General features: G+C 33.1%; 1 protein-coding gene across 8 annotated transcripts in view; it reads right to left on the bottom strand.

Annotated features, from left to right (window-relative positions):
* The window catches only part of TCF12 (transcription factor 12), a 414,455-nt gene that overhangs the window by 62,280 nt on the left and 336,630 nt on the right, over positions 1-15,545 (bottom strand). The window contains exon 1 of one of the 8 annotated variants that reach the window (XM_062205995.1): positions 9,220-9,397. The exons of 6 other annotated variants lie outside the window; for them this stretch is intronic. In XM_062205995.1, the coding sequence (XP_062061979.1) occupies positions 9,220-9,288 (69 nt within the window). In that variant the 5' untranslated portion in view covers positions 9,289-9,397. Of the gene's footprint in view, positions 1-9,219; positions 9,398-15,545 lie in introns of those variants that run through there. One more of the 8 variants, XM_062205993.1, reaches the window with a different exon arrangement.

Here is a 15,545-nt window from a genome sequence, read left to right as displayed (position 1 = left end):
TCACTTAACTTGTTAAGAGTAGTATTAATTCCCTTCTGCAAGCCTTTGCTTCAGATAAGTAAACTATGAACATTCTGAATTAGCAAATGGCCAACATCTGCATTCCATGGGTAAACTAAATGGGCAGCCAAATAACCTTAATGATCAAAAAGTGATGATATTCTCACAACTACTTTAACTAAGAAGAATAACAAATAACATTTAAAGTGAGGTATGGTCTGTTAAAAGTAAACCAGGAGTCAGGAGGAAGGGAAAGTGAGCTGTATGGAAAGCATATGAAGCAAACTATTTTGTTTTAGTTTGCAAAGAGTGTATCTACTATAAAAAAAAAATTTGGGATTAAAATGGGAGCCACATTTTTTAATTTATTTGTTACCTACCAATTATATAATTATCAAGAATGAGACACTAAGTATAAAGCCCTCTGAAAAATTAGCCTAACCTTCTTCAATTTCCTTTGTTGTAAAATGCTAAAAGTACTTGTGCATCAGGAGGTTGAGGGGAAGATCAGACGAAAATATAGGACCTTGTACAATGTAGCAGGCAATCAATAAGCATTATCTAATATTATCATTTTTCTGTCATTCTAATAGGAACAAAAATGCTGCTAAATATTGCCCCTCTTCATTCCTTGAATACTTTTCTAGTTTTTCTCTGCCATGGTTCTACTTATACACAGATAATTTATTCTCCACAAAAGATTAGAAAGTCCACTTTTATTCTTCTTACTAGGCCTGCAACTACTAGCACAGGTGTGTCTTTTTAACAACTTGGATTAATTCATGTTTGTTTACTATCTTTCACATCCCAGGGGTAAAAATATACATTTGAGGTACCTGAGATGTTTTGGCCAAGATATATTCCTAGGAATTATCAAGAAGGACCATAGTTAGGTGACTATGGTAGAAAAAGAGTTTTTTCATTATACATATAAAACATATGTTTCTAGCTTAAATCTGTTTCACAGAAGATTGAGCAATAATGAAATAAATGATTAGGTTATAAAATGTATTTAAAGTATATTAAATGGGTATGGGCAGGTGAAGTTTTAAGGAAAGAAACTTTGGACTATTTTCTTTTAATCCAGTTTCAGCTTCTAAACTTAGCCATAGCTACATGTCCTCTGCCCCCTTTTGTATTTAGATTTCTTCAAGCTAATGTAAAAATACAAACAACAAAAAGCAGAGTGAATTCACAGATTTAGCCAGAAAATACAAATGAGAATCAAATTTAAAAAACAGCATCAGAATATATGCTTTTTATTACAAATGTGTATTTACTATATACATCATGCTTGATCTGAAAGTATGAAATACATTTTTTTTTCTCTAATTTTATCCAGGTCAGAAACTGAAATATTATGTAAACTTCACACTTGACAATTATGAGAAATTTCCAGTCTTAATGTCATTTCATGTAAAAAAAGCTACATAATTTGTCGGTTAAAATTTCTACACAATTTGCCAACTTATATTTTCTATCCTGTGCTCATTAAATTTCATAGGTGACATACGTATACTTAAAATTTTTTAAATGTTGCAGTCACAAAATAAAATATAGAAATAAACTTAATTACTAATTCATAAATTGCTGCTGAAGGAAAGAGAACAAGCTGCTCAGAAAATAATTAAGTGACGGCTGTCAGGGGAAGCAAAGAAACCAAGACAAATTATACCAAGTAAAGGAAGAGACTTGCCAACCCTTACCTGAAATTTCTGAAGCTACACGGAAAAAATAAACCTCACGTTAGAGGTAAAGTTTGTTTTTAATGGTAGGTTTTCTAAATAGACATTGAAAACATTAGCTTTTTAAAATTTTAGAAATGGAAATGGTACATAAAAACCCTAAGCTACTATGCCATTTATGTACTAACATAAGTTCAAAATTTTCACCATAATAAAAATATTTTGAAATACATGACTCTTAAAGAGACCCATCTAGAAGCATTTATATCACAGGCTAGATAGTTTTACTTCTGGTATCTTAACCATAGCTTACAAAAACATAGATGCAATGTTATGAAGCAGTAGTTGTGCCAGTCTCGATTTTTCAGATCAAAGACTTCTTGCGGCAAAGAGCAACTGATGTGGTCTCAGAGACTTTATTAACTCCAGATGTAGAGAAATAGTCAGCCAATTCCACAAAAAGAGCAAGTCTCTCTTAGTTACAATCAGTACTGACCACAAATTAAAACCAGACTGCTTATGTCATCTGATCACCTGCACATAGATGCCAGTCTCCCAACCCCCGCTTGTTAATGATCTAATCACATGTTTAAATCTCAAGGATGATTTTGTATCACAACAAACAATCTTAAAATTAAGAGGAAGGAATAATGCATGCTTCAAGATGTTAAAATCTACCAGGAGTCAAAGTGTTTTAAACGCAACAGGGAAAAGTACAATTAAATAGTTTAAGTTGGTCTGTAAAAACATGGTAGATAAAATTGTCTTTAGCATTTTAGGCCCCATTTAAGAAAGGTAGGCTCACAGAAGCTCTGTCTCTTTTTCCAACCATTTACCTTTCCCTCCCAAGAATTGTGTTAAGAGAAGTTCTGGGCCTCTGACAGAATACTGTCAGTGAAAGAACATAGCTGAAGACTAACAGATACTTTCCTTTTATCATTAACTCTGGTTGAAAACAACAAACATTATGGATGTATACATCCCACCTACCCTAAGGTAACTTCTAAAAAGGGGTAGCATACTTTAAGAGACAATCATTTTTTCCTGCTTGGATGATTCAGTTTAGTCACATGGGTAACCCCAAATTCAGGGTATGCTGTTCTCTATTCAGAACTCTAGAGGACAGAGCTGTGTACTGCACTCCTGTTTTCGATGCATCCATCATGTAATTAATATTGGAAACATATCTGAGACGCAGGGAAGAAAAACAACTTTCTGGTATTACAGTGAAAAGATGAAAAGAAGTTTCTGCTAAAAAAGATAATCTTTTTATCAGGTTACATTCAGTGGGAAGAGTGACTAAAAGAACACTGTTTTTTTTTTCATCCTCTATAAAAAGATCGCTAGCCTGTGTTATGAATGACGCTTTTAAACACAGCAGATGAGGAGGAGATGGGAATTTTCTTTAGCGTGAGAGTAGCTATGTATCCTTTTTAACATACCCTTCTACTGAAAATGAGATGAATGCTTTAGATGAGCTACAAAAGAAGAGGTTTCCGTGGTATAGAAATGTTCTAGATCTGTGCTGTATGATACAGTAGTCAGTAGTCACTTGGCTACTGAACTCCTGAAATGCAGATAAGTACAACTGAGGGACTGAATGTTACATTTAATTTTATTAATTTAAGTCATTCTCCCTTACTCAGCAGTTTAAGATCACAAAAATTGTTTTGAAAAAAACTCCCCTGAAATTCTCTTAAGCTCCAAGGTCTGTGAAAACCAAAGACAGCCTAAACTCTCATGTAGTTGAGGATACCTTCATTTAATTTGTGGGCTTTTATTAGTTCTTTTGTCAAGGTGGTTTGAATAGCAGTTCTTTTTAAGTTCCAATATGTTCAGTATCATTAAACACTTTAACACATACAAAAGTGGACCTCCAATATGGGAAGGGTCTATACTAGTAATAGAAATTACCTTCAGTGTAATTCCTATCAACTGACCAAAATAATAAAATCATCTGATTAATCTGCCCTGTCACCATATTTTCAAAATGAACACACAATATTACAATTATGAACATATACTTAATTTATCTGATGCTTTATATAACTGATTTTCTATTAAAAATAAACATTTTATAAACTCTAGCTGAGTACCTAAAACATGAAAGAAAAAATAAAGTTGAGGTTAATGGAAAAAAGGAAAATCCCAACAAGTTAAACCCTACACTAAACAACTGTTAAGTAAGCCTCTGGACCTATCATTTAAGAATATGTGCATTTAAGAATCAACACTCAAAAACTTTAATCATCATAAGAAGCTATTATTTAGTAATTAAATTATTGTTGATCAACCTATGTTAAGTTCTGTTCAATTCTGAATTTTCTATGATTTGATTTTAGTACAGACTGCTTAAAAATGTTCCTTTAATAATTATACCCACACAGGTAAGAGTGATGGGTAGCGTTAGAGGGAATTAATTTTCTAAAAATCATTCTCTATACTTTTCTAATCATTTGCACCCAGTATTTTTGTATGAACACTGATCTTCTGTACACCCTCAGATAATAACCATGTGTCTTTAACAATGGTAACATTTTTAAGTTTCTGTAATTTATGCCTTCCAACTTTCCTGCTCTTTCTCTAATCAATATTAAAATGTAACTCCGAAGTACACAAAAATTTTAAATAAATCTGTAAAACAGCAATCTAATTTAAGAATTCCCCCCAATATATAAGAACAGTTAAATGACATTTGATAAAAATTTCCTCATTTTAACATTACATAAAAATAGCAAATTTTGCCATAAAGTCCAATCTGCTACTAGAGTGTTTACGGTAACTCTAGGCCTAAGTGGGAAATATTTAGATAGTTCCAGTAAAAGGACCACAAGAACTGAAACCACAAGGCATCATAAAGCAAAATATCTAATGTACAAGGACTGACTCAGGGACATACCAGCCATCTCTATGGGAGATTTTTTTCACCTAATTAGCAGGCTAAAAACACAAACGGAATCTCTATAAACAGGATGTGTGTTTATACATTCAATAGTTTCTTAAATAAAAGGAGAACCATCTTTTTCCCAAAACTTCAAGACATGTTTAGGGGTAAAATAAAATTAAAATCTCCTTTCTAGTAACAATAAGAAAAAAGATTTCCAGTTTTTGGTGCAACACATTTTAAAATAAATTACTGCTTTTGTGAAAATGGTAGGCTATTATTGATTTCTAATTTTGAGAAAAATTTCTTAGGGAAATCTTCCCTATCTTAAATCAACATATCCTTGGATAGATTCTATCAGTTTATCTACTATAACTGCTACCATTTTTCTAATAATCATTTTTTTTCCTCCTTGAGAGTTAAACTATGGAATTTCTAAGGGACAGTGTTTGAAATCTGTTTGCAAGGAAAATACACTGAACAAATAAATGTGTATCATTTCTTGGCTACCTGCATTAAAAAAATTTAGATTCAACTATAACACCTGATCTCCTTTCTTCATGTTCACGGACAAATAGAAAGGGACATAAATTTCTCACTCAAAAACATTAGTAAAGCTGACCAGTGCTAATATACTCTCCTGGTGAAGTTTTAACTCCATGGTATTTGTACCCAGTTGACTCAAAGAATAAAAAAACTTCCTTGGGCTCACAGATTACAGTTTCAAATATTTTTGGTAAAGGGGGAAAATGTCAAAAGTAGATTTATGCTAAAGTCTTCATCATCAAATATCTTCAGCATCTTTATATGATATAGTATTTTCCCTATTATAAAAATGTTAGATTTAACTTCAGCAGGTTTAAAGATGGTTTGGAAATTTTATTTAACAAAACTGCACTTCCTTCTCTCATATAAATAAATCCCCCAACAGAACAGAAATGGTACTCTATTTTCTCTTATACTGGTTTCTGCTGTGCTTTTATCAACTGTAATTGTTTATTTGAAAAATAAGTCTGAGAAATGTTTACAATGTAATTTTACTTGCTTCCTATTCTTAGTTCTTAGGAAAACAAGAAATTGCCTGGGCAGACAAGGTGCCAAAACCATGGCTAAACCAATTTTTAGAATAATAAATTCTATTAGAAGAGGACACTTACTAGTCTAATTTTCTGATTTTCTTATGTACTATTTTAAACATGTCTAGGATAGTTTTAAGTTCTCCCTCTTCAACAAAGACTGGTAAGAAATCAATTAGCATTCTTAAATCATTTCTGGCCATGTACGCAAAATACTTATTAAAAATGGCCTAGTAGTTTTTCCCAGTTACTTTTTGCCTTTCTGATACAGTATTATTGTAATACAAAGGACAGTAATGATAAATTTAGTTTAGCTTTTTGGTATGTGGACTAATTCACTTGTCCTTGGATGATACAGAAAAAAGAAAACCTGCTTCTAGAGATAGCCCTGAGTTCAAATTCTGACGGCAGCACTTACTGAGTGGGACTTGATCAAGTTACTTAACTCCGCTGAATGTCAAGTTTTCTTATAGACAAAATGCAGTTTGGAACATCTACATGACAAAGGGGTTATCAGACTTCAATGAGATAAGCATCAAGTCCTCAGCACAGTCCTTGGCACATTATACCCTTACAATTATTTTCATGTTTGTTTCTGTCTCTTCTTTCCCAGACTCTAGCTGAAGAAGCTCAACATTCAAAATATGTTTTTAGCTTGAGTTTTATAACTTGGATTTCTGTGTTGTCTTTCATAAGATTAAATTAATCCCAATACAATGAAAAGACCATCATGTCTGTACTTGCTGCAGTTTTGTAACTGGAACACTTTGTAGCATCTGTGTTCAAGGCCTAGAAAAATTGAGACTGATTAGATCAGAGGAAGGCTGAAACTCCAGAATCTTCAAAGCAAACATAGGGTCCCCTCCCCTCCCAGCGATTTTCCTTTCCTTTACCTCTAAGATTTTCTACCTTTCCACATGAAGGACACATAACTCATTACACCAATGAGAAAACTGAATGCAGGCCGAGTTCTTAAAAAAGACTGCAGAAATCCACTCTTTCTTGCTATTTTAAAAATTTCCCCAAAAGTATAATGTTCAAAATAGTTTCAATTTCCCTATTTATTTAAACAAACATATATTAGTATCCTGCAAATGATGCAGAATACAGCTATGTACAGGTCACAAACAATGTGGCTTTTCTTTCCTGCAAGCCCACGTTTGTTTCATTTACAATACTGACCATGTAATCTGAGGTAATTAAACACGAAAAGGCTGTTCTTCTCTGATTCATTTGTCTTTTCCTAGAGTTGGCTTAGTTTTATTAAAAGATACCAAATACCCTTAAGTGCATAGAGCCAACTTGAAAACTTAAAAGTAAAAAACTGGGAAAAAAGAGGAAGCATTTCATTTAAAATCAAGACTGCTTACAAAAGTATCCTAATACCTATAATGGTATGTTAAAACTGAAGTTAATGTGAACTTATAGCATTTCAAAATATTAATCTATCATCTTAAATTGATAAAATGAGATTAAAGAATAAGCTTAAATGTAGCCTTTGTATCGTAAGAATTACATAAAAATTCCATAACTCAAGTGAGGAAGTATATTTCACATACAATCAATAATTACTACTAGAAGTGCTAATTTTAACCATAAAACATTAATAGACATTTCCCAACATATACTAAGACAATTATTTATGTAGTCTGTAGACAATATAATGACATGCCACATGATTTTCTTTTGGATAAAATGGAGGAGTTATTAGTAATAATATAACAAAATAATTTTAAATAAAATTTTAGTAATTATTACAGAATAATAATTCCAAAAACTAGAGGTAGGTTAGAAACACACATATAAGTCATGGGGCCTCATGATTCAGAGGATAAGACAGTATAGCATCACACTATGCATTTTTCAATGACAACTAAGCCACCTTTGACCTATATAAGGCACAGGCTATCAATTTTCAGGCTACATTTTACCATACAAGCTATACCATCTACCATAAGCCTGGAAATACTTATTACTATCAAAGCTGTCCCCACCACACCCCTCCCAATGTAGAACAAAGAAAAATGTTGTAATAGAGTGATCTGTGTTCTCAAAAGAATAAAATCTAAACTCAGTTTCAATTCAGGGATCCTATGTAAGTGATTTTACTGAACTTACAAAAAATACATGCACACATCCACACATCATCTTAAAACAGACTATTTTACTTAGATTAGGACACAAAAGAAAAGTATTTTCACATTTGAAAGACAGCTGGCAAAGATATTATTAGGGATCAAATAAATTCACTTATATTACCCATCTAAATCGTATTTGCACATTCTCTAAAGCTCTGCTTGGGCAGCTTCAACACACACTTTTCAACAAGCTCAAATATATTTTGGCTTGATTATCATTTATTGAGAAGGCTTACCCAAAAGTTTATAACCAAACACTGGCCAAGTCCAAAGAGGCCTTATCAAAGCAGTTAGTGAATGAAAAACTGCTTTTATTAGTACCCAGTACCCTGGTTATAGGCACTTGCTACTTAAAATAATTTTAGTGGTAAAAAGAGAATGGAAAAACTACCTGCTTTTAAACCTGTTTTAGGAAAATGTAATTTTATCTTTATAACTTTGAAAATTAACATTAAAAGTGCTTCTCCCCAATTACATAAGCCACATATGCATTATTATGACATTTGAGGGAAATTGTTTTTAAAAGACTGAGAAGGAAAAAACTAAATTTCTGACTTAAACTAAGATTGTTATTCATTAGCACAACATCTTCATAATCTTTATCAAGTATCTTATAAAGCTAACTCCTATGGAATCTTTCAGAGAAGTTTACTTTCTTTAGAGAACACACAAAATCTCTTGGCTTATGTTTTTTTGCAGAAACATAATTAATACTAAGTAATTAATTTAAAAAACAGGAAAGTCTTACTGAGTAACAGAGAAAAGTATTATTTTAAAACACCTAACCATTTGCTATAAATGGACCAGAAATACATTCTTTGGAAAATGTATATATAACTGCATTCTTTTAAAAAATAGTGATTTATTTTATGAATCTGCACAGGGTCAAAATTCTAGTTTGATTGGAAACAGATGGTATCCCAGAAAAGTCAGGCTCTGGACCTGAAACTCCAAACAGGAAATACGGCCCTCACTAGCTGACTGCTTCCCTAATCATTCCCAGAGCTTCATACTTGTTATTTTTATGAATATCCAAAATGACTTTCATCTTTTTCTTCCATGTAGAAAGCACCAAATCATCCTCAATATATATGTGCATATATATGTATTTTATACATAGACTATATGCTTACAATATATGAAAACATCAAAACAAATATGCTTTCAAGCTCACTGCTAGTAGAGACATCAGGCTAAAAATAACTTACAAATTCAAGTTTATTTCTCATAGATGTTTAAAAATAAAATAAAAGCCAATACTGTGGAGTAACTGAGATGATGACACGATTTTACTGACAGTATTTAGAAATAAATATACAATTTAGTGTATTTCAGAAAGGCTAAAACAAAACCTCACAGGTTTTAATAAAAAGATCTACACTGCTTCCCATTAAACAAGTCAGTTAAAAGCTATATGAACAAAGAAAAAGGCTTACCGTTTTCCCATTGTAGTAGTACATCAAAGAATTGCTGCCCATTCCAGGGACAGGATAAGCACAATACATGTTGATTTTGAAAAATGTTACTCTTTGCAGCTAAGGCACACAGCTTCTCTCCAAGACATACATCCACACAGGGAAACAGAGTAAGTCTTCAGTACTATGCATCCACACATGGAACTACTCAAAAGGAACTTATGCAAAATAGGGCTGAACCAACTCACAGATCACAGAGGGAGAGTTTATGCTGTAAGTAACCCTTTGAATTTCCATGAAGTTCTTGCATTGGTGGAGGAAACCAATAAGACAAACTTCGGGGTATTAAAAAAAGGTTACTTAAAACAAATGATAAATAAATAAGAGAGACACAATTGTCTAAAGATATATATCGCAAGGAAGTATTATTTTGTCACACACACACACACACACACACAAGAAGGCAAACTGACAGATCTGCTAATCTGTTTTTAGTTTTAATTAAATTAGAACACTTGTGGAAGGAAAACCTTGCTTGCTACACCTCCAGCAACATTACCATCTGGCATGGTCTAAAGTTGCTTCCAACTCTGATAAACACATGATCAAGCAATCAGGAATTGGAAACACTGAATCATGTGTAACAAGAAGGATCTAGACAGTTAAGCCTTACAAAATCACTTCCTGGAGAAAGCGGACCATCATGTAAGTACCTCTTAACTGGATGGAAGAAACCATGATTTTCTTTTTAAGTTCAAAATAGAGAGAAACACTGCTTAAAAAGTTTAAATATAGGAAAATTATCTTAAAAAAAGATTATCTACTTTTAGAATACAAACATTTAATGATGTTTTAAAATAGAAACATTTAATGATATAAATTTTCAGTAATAAGCTCCTTGAATTCCTCATTCACACTATCAATTAAAAATTTATCCTGGATTGCAGTCTTTTAGAGCATCTAATATGTATTAATCAGTTCAGTAATTAAACAAAAAACTCAATGTTTTGTTTTTCTTTATATGAAGTATAAAATGCTGTTGTATACAAGACAAAATGTGCATTCTAGCTAATGAACTAAATAAAATTTCCTAGAAGTCTCTCCTTTTATCATGTCCATTACTGTTCCTAAGGAACACTGTATATATTCATAGTTTATATTAATGCTTAAATTTCACCCAAGGAAAAATTATTTCTGAGAAATTTTAACTCATTATACTTTGAAATCAAAGGTTTTAGGCATTGGCATGTTCCTTATAGACTCAGCATTTTGCTATCTAAAAGTTTTTCAGTTTATCTTCTACTGTGGGTTTTAACTCAGAAAAGTAAAGCAACTTTTCTTCTCTTTCTCTCCTCCCATCAACACCTCTTTGTACTACCTCTTCTGTCTGCAGGACACAGTTCACAAGCTGCTAAAAGGGGACATAGCATTTCTTTTAAAAAGGCATCTTTCATGAAGCATATCCTGTATGAAATATTCTAGAAATATAAGGGGCCAAAAGAAAAAAAAAAAAAAACAATCCAACCTTATTCTAATGAAACATGTTGATCAAATTATAGTTATAAAACAAAAGCAAACAATAAAATCAGCTAACTTCACGATGTTTTAAAAGCTGATAGTATCAGAACAACAATGAAAGCTCCCTACACTCTCCAGATATGGAAAAGCTAAGCAGCAGCTGCAAAAGAACATCACGGCGCAGCAGACTATTAAAATGCCAGTCTGCAGAGTGGCGTGTGACTTCCTCCCTCCTGAGAGACCACAAAGACCCATTTCAATCCTTGGAGAACTGTGTAAAAAGCTTTGATTTACAATTAACAATGCCATGCCTTAAAACCATTCAAGTAAATTTTAGTCTTTCATAGACAGTCTTTCTCTATTGACAGAATAGCTCCTTTTAGAAAAAAAATAAAAAAGGAAAATCAACCATCTAAAATAAAAATTCCTTTTTAATTATTAAAAAGAATTTTCAACAGAAACTGAAGAGGTGTAGGGAGAAGGGAACCATAAAGAACTGACAATACTTATAACATTTTCTTTCTGTAATCAATGCTCCAACTTGAGAAAACTTTTCTATACTGGGTTACAAAAACAATCATTTGTAATAGTTCACATCCTTTCTCTAATGCTTGACAGAAAAACAGCGTAAGTACAATATTGTCTAATAAAGCCAAAAGCACAATGTAAATCCAACTATGAAACTTTGGCAACTAAAGCAAAAGGAAAACTTTAACTTTTCATTGTCAGTTCTTTTTTTTAGAGGTGATCAGACAATATTCCAAGGGAATAAACAGAGATTCAGGTAAAAAAGAAATTCAGAGTAAAGCCGAAGTATATAAATTAATTTCTTTGTTTCAGAATCAGTTTATTAAGTAACTGGGTGAGATTTGTTAATAAAGCTGAAATCTGAATGTGAAACACTACAGTATCCAAACAGCTGAGAAATGAATTAAAAGCTCTGGCTTCTAGTTTTCATTTCTCCTCTCAAAAGCCTAAAGTCCATACATGTGTAGGCTAAGACCTCCTCCTCAATATACACCATAGTCACTTGGCATAAACTACCACTTAAATTGAGAATAGATATTAAACTAAACAAGTAAACAAACAAAACAAACCCAAGCCCCATACCTTTATACTTATGTAATATTAAACTCATGTCTCCAAAGAGTAAATCACCACGAAAACTGGTGATAATCTACATAAAATGTCTACTTGAAGGCCATGACAAAGACCTTTTAAGTTTGTGACTCCAAAATACTATCCTTTTTAAGTCTAAGACTACCCCGAAAAAACTAAAACTGGTTGATAGTCATTTGCTTGATCACAATTACAAATTATCTTCTATGATAAAGTCTCTTTTTTCTTCTTCAAATATATATATATATGTGTGTGTGTATATATATATATATTTAAAAACTAATTTAAACTATGCAACAGCTGCAGCTCAATTTTTTCCTAAGGAGAATCATATTACTGGAAAAAATGCATATAGATGGATCAAGTGCTGCTCTAGTCAACACAGTTGTTTAATCTTTGCTTTTTTTTTTTTTTTTTAAAGGAATAAGTCAAGGGTTAATCCTGTGACTCAGTCTGACAAAACGAGTCAGCTGGAGACAGGGCCAATTTTTAAACCTGATTTCAGACAAGCTTGCAGTCTGTAGAGGAGCTGGAACTCTCATGCACTCTTTATACTGAATTACTTCTACCCCCAAATTCTACATTAATCATTTACACATTTTTCTAATATTAAATGACCTGACTGAATATTCACATCATCTAGTCTGACAATCTAGAAAAAAACCAAATTTTGTAGCAACATGGCCACTATTGTATACACTGGCAACATGATTAATGAAAATGTCAGAGAACCCTGAAAATAAAAAAAAAATCTGTCTTGGAGCCACACATCTTTCATTGGCAAACTGATGACTCTTGGTTTAAAGATTATTGCCTTTTACTGATTTTAAATATGCCTCTCACCCTTCAAATGTTTCTGGACATAACGTTTATTGCTGTTACAACGGTCATCAAACACAGACCTACCCTAGATAAGAAAAAGCTGTACTGTGTTTTGCCTAAGCAATGTACTCCTTTAATGAAGATTTAGGAAAAATGTATTTTTGTGACTTTTTGGAGACTTCAGTTTAAATACCAAGCTTTCATGCAAAAATTCCCCTTTTCCTTCTTACTTTACTCTTGGCTGGGAAAAATACTTCTTCTAATGAGAAGTATACAAACTTTCTTGGAATTACAGAGTACTTTTATCTGTTTTATTAGCTCATCGTTATCCCTGATATTTGGTTCACCATAACAGTTGTACCTGTTTTTTCAAACTCTTCTTAAGCAAGAATGTTTCAAGAAATGACATAAAACTCTAAAAAGTTTTCAAAGGAAATTTTTAATTGAACTGAATTATAATTTTGAATTAATTCATTAATACCAGTTAATGGTTAATCTTAGTGTATATTCTTTTCCAATAAGCAGGCAACATTCTGCCATGCCCAAAAGTCAGAAAAACCCAGCTGGAAAAGTAAATCTAAGACCTGCCCATAAAATTCCTCATGAAATATTTCAACATTATTTCTAAGTAAATCAATTTTGAAAAACAGACTTTCAGAGTAATAAATGAAGCCAAATTTAAAAGTTTACATATGATTAATTCCATGAAGGAACTCTAAATTATGCCATAGATGATACTCAGTAAATAATAAATTACTGGTTGCAAAGGAAGCAGGAGAGTGAGGATAAGAAGTGAGAGCAGGGCCAGTATCCCATATGGGCACTGGTTCAAGTCTTGGCTGCTCCACTTCCCATCCAGCTCTCTGATATGGCCTGAGAAAGCAGCAGATGATGGGCCAAGTCCTTGTGCCCCTGAACCCACTTGGGAGACCTGGAAGAAGCTCCAGGCTCCTGGCTTGGATTGGCTCAGCTCCAGCTGTTGTGGCCATTTGGGGGGTGAAACAGCTGATGGAAGACCTCTCTCTCTGCCTCTCTGTAACTCTGCCTTTCAAATAAAATAAATAAACCTTTAAAAAAATTCATAGAAACTGTATATTTAAAAAAAATTAGCGTGAGAACTGATACACAATTATTTGGATATAGGCTGTGAAAGAGGAGCATTCCATAAACATACACTTCTTAACTCAGAGTGAAGACACATACTAAAATTTATAAATTAGCATCTGTCTCAGGCAAAATATCTCAAGTCCAAGCTGAGTTTTATTGCTGCTTAGTGAATAACAAAATAGGAAACACCAATATATAGGTGACACAATCAGTTATCTAAAAAATGCATTTTTTGGGCAAAAGAAAAACTTGTTCAATACTCCTTTTGAAAGTCACACAACTGTATTAATGAAGATGAATAAAAAGAGCCATACTGCTCCAGCTGGAGGTCCTTGATTCTAATAATACTTTTAAATATCTTTTTTTTTTTTTAAAAAAAAAAGAGCCATATTTCTTAGAGGAGAATGTAGATAAATCTCTTTCCGAGGTAAATAAATAGTATTCTTCTGACACCAGTGCAAACAGAACTGACAGATCATATAAAGTTTCTAAAGGCAATCAGAGACACCTCTTCAAAGGAGACATAACTATACTTACTGAGAATTTGTAAAACCTGGAGCAAACTGCATTTCTTTTTATCAGAAACTCAATATGACAAAGCAGTTTTCTTCACAAATTAAGGGGGGCGGAGGGGCTGCTTTAACAATTCCTGCATCTCTTGACTGTCCACCTCTTACCTCAGGGGAATTGTAGTTTGTCACTTCTCATTTATGATTTGAAATAATAGGGTAAGAGAATCATTAACTATGTTGCAACTAGATAATTTTCCTGCAGATGGCTCTATAATCACAGAATGGTCTAATGGTGTATGTACACACACATTAAAGGAAAAAAAAAGACAGAACAAATGAGCAGGAGGATCCCCAAGTTTTTAAATTTCTCAAAAAGCAGCACTTCAGAACATTCAAGCCTGGCACAAGGTTTTGCACTACTGACTTATTAGGCAATCTTACAACAAAATGAAACTAAAAGTAACTACAGCTATTATTTTAAATAATCTCTAAAAGTAAATAATCTTTGTGAACATGGTCTTGGGTCAAGTTGAAGCTACCTTAAAGAAAATGTTACCAATGATTTCTTTTTTTCGGACTGTGCAATATTTTTCTTCTCAGTTAGAAAGTGCCATATCTTTTCTTTTCTTTTTTTTTTTTTAAACACAGGAGCCTTATCCTTATTTTTTTTAAAAAACATTTATTTATTCATTTGAAAGTCAGAATTACACAGAGAGAGGAGAAGCAGAGAGAGAGAGAGGTCTTCCATCCAATGGTTCACTCCCCAGATGGCCGCAACGGCCGGAGCTGGGCCAATCCGAAGCCAGAAACCAGGAGCCAGGAGCTTCTTCTGGGTCTCCCATGCGGGTGCAGGGGCCCAAGGATTTGGGCCATCTTCTACTGCTTTCCCAGGCCATAGCAGAGAGCTGGATCAGAAAAGGAGCAGCCAGGACTAGAACCGGCGCCCATATAGGATGCCGGCACTTCAGGCCAGGGTATTAACCCGCTGCGCTGCTGCGGAACAGCACCGGCCCCACCAGATCTTTTCAATTTATGAGAAATGAAACAGCAGCAAGATATTTTATTTTTAAAAGAGAACAGAAGTAACATCTATGTCTTAGCACAGAACCTGAAGAATCTGCAATTCAAAGCTTTAAATAATACATTGTTACTTCTGACTCCCAATCTACCCTTATTTTGAATACTAATTCGCCTTAAAATTTTTAAAATTTATTTTATTTATTTGAGAGGCAGACAGACTGGGGGGGGGGGTGGTTAGCGTAGAAGAGG

Source organism: Lepus europaeus, chromosome 11, assembly GCF_033115175.1.
Source record: "Lepus europaeus isolate LE1 chromosome 11, mLepTim1.pri, whole genome shotgun sequence".
In the NCBI taxonomy this organism is placed as follows: Eukaryota; Metazoa; Chordata; class Mammalia; order Lagomorpha; family Leporidae; genus Lepus; species Lepus europaeus.
This window is presented reverse-complemented; position numbering and strand designations above follow the sequence as displayed.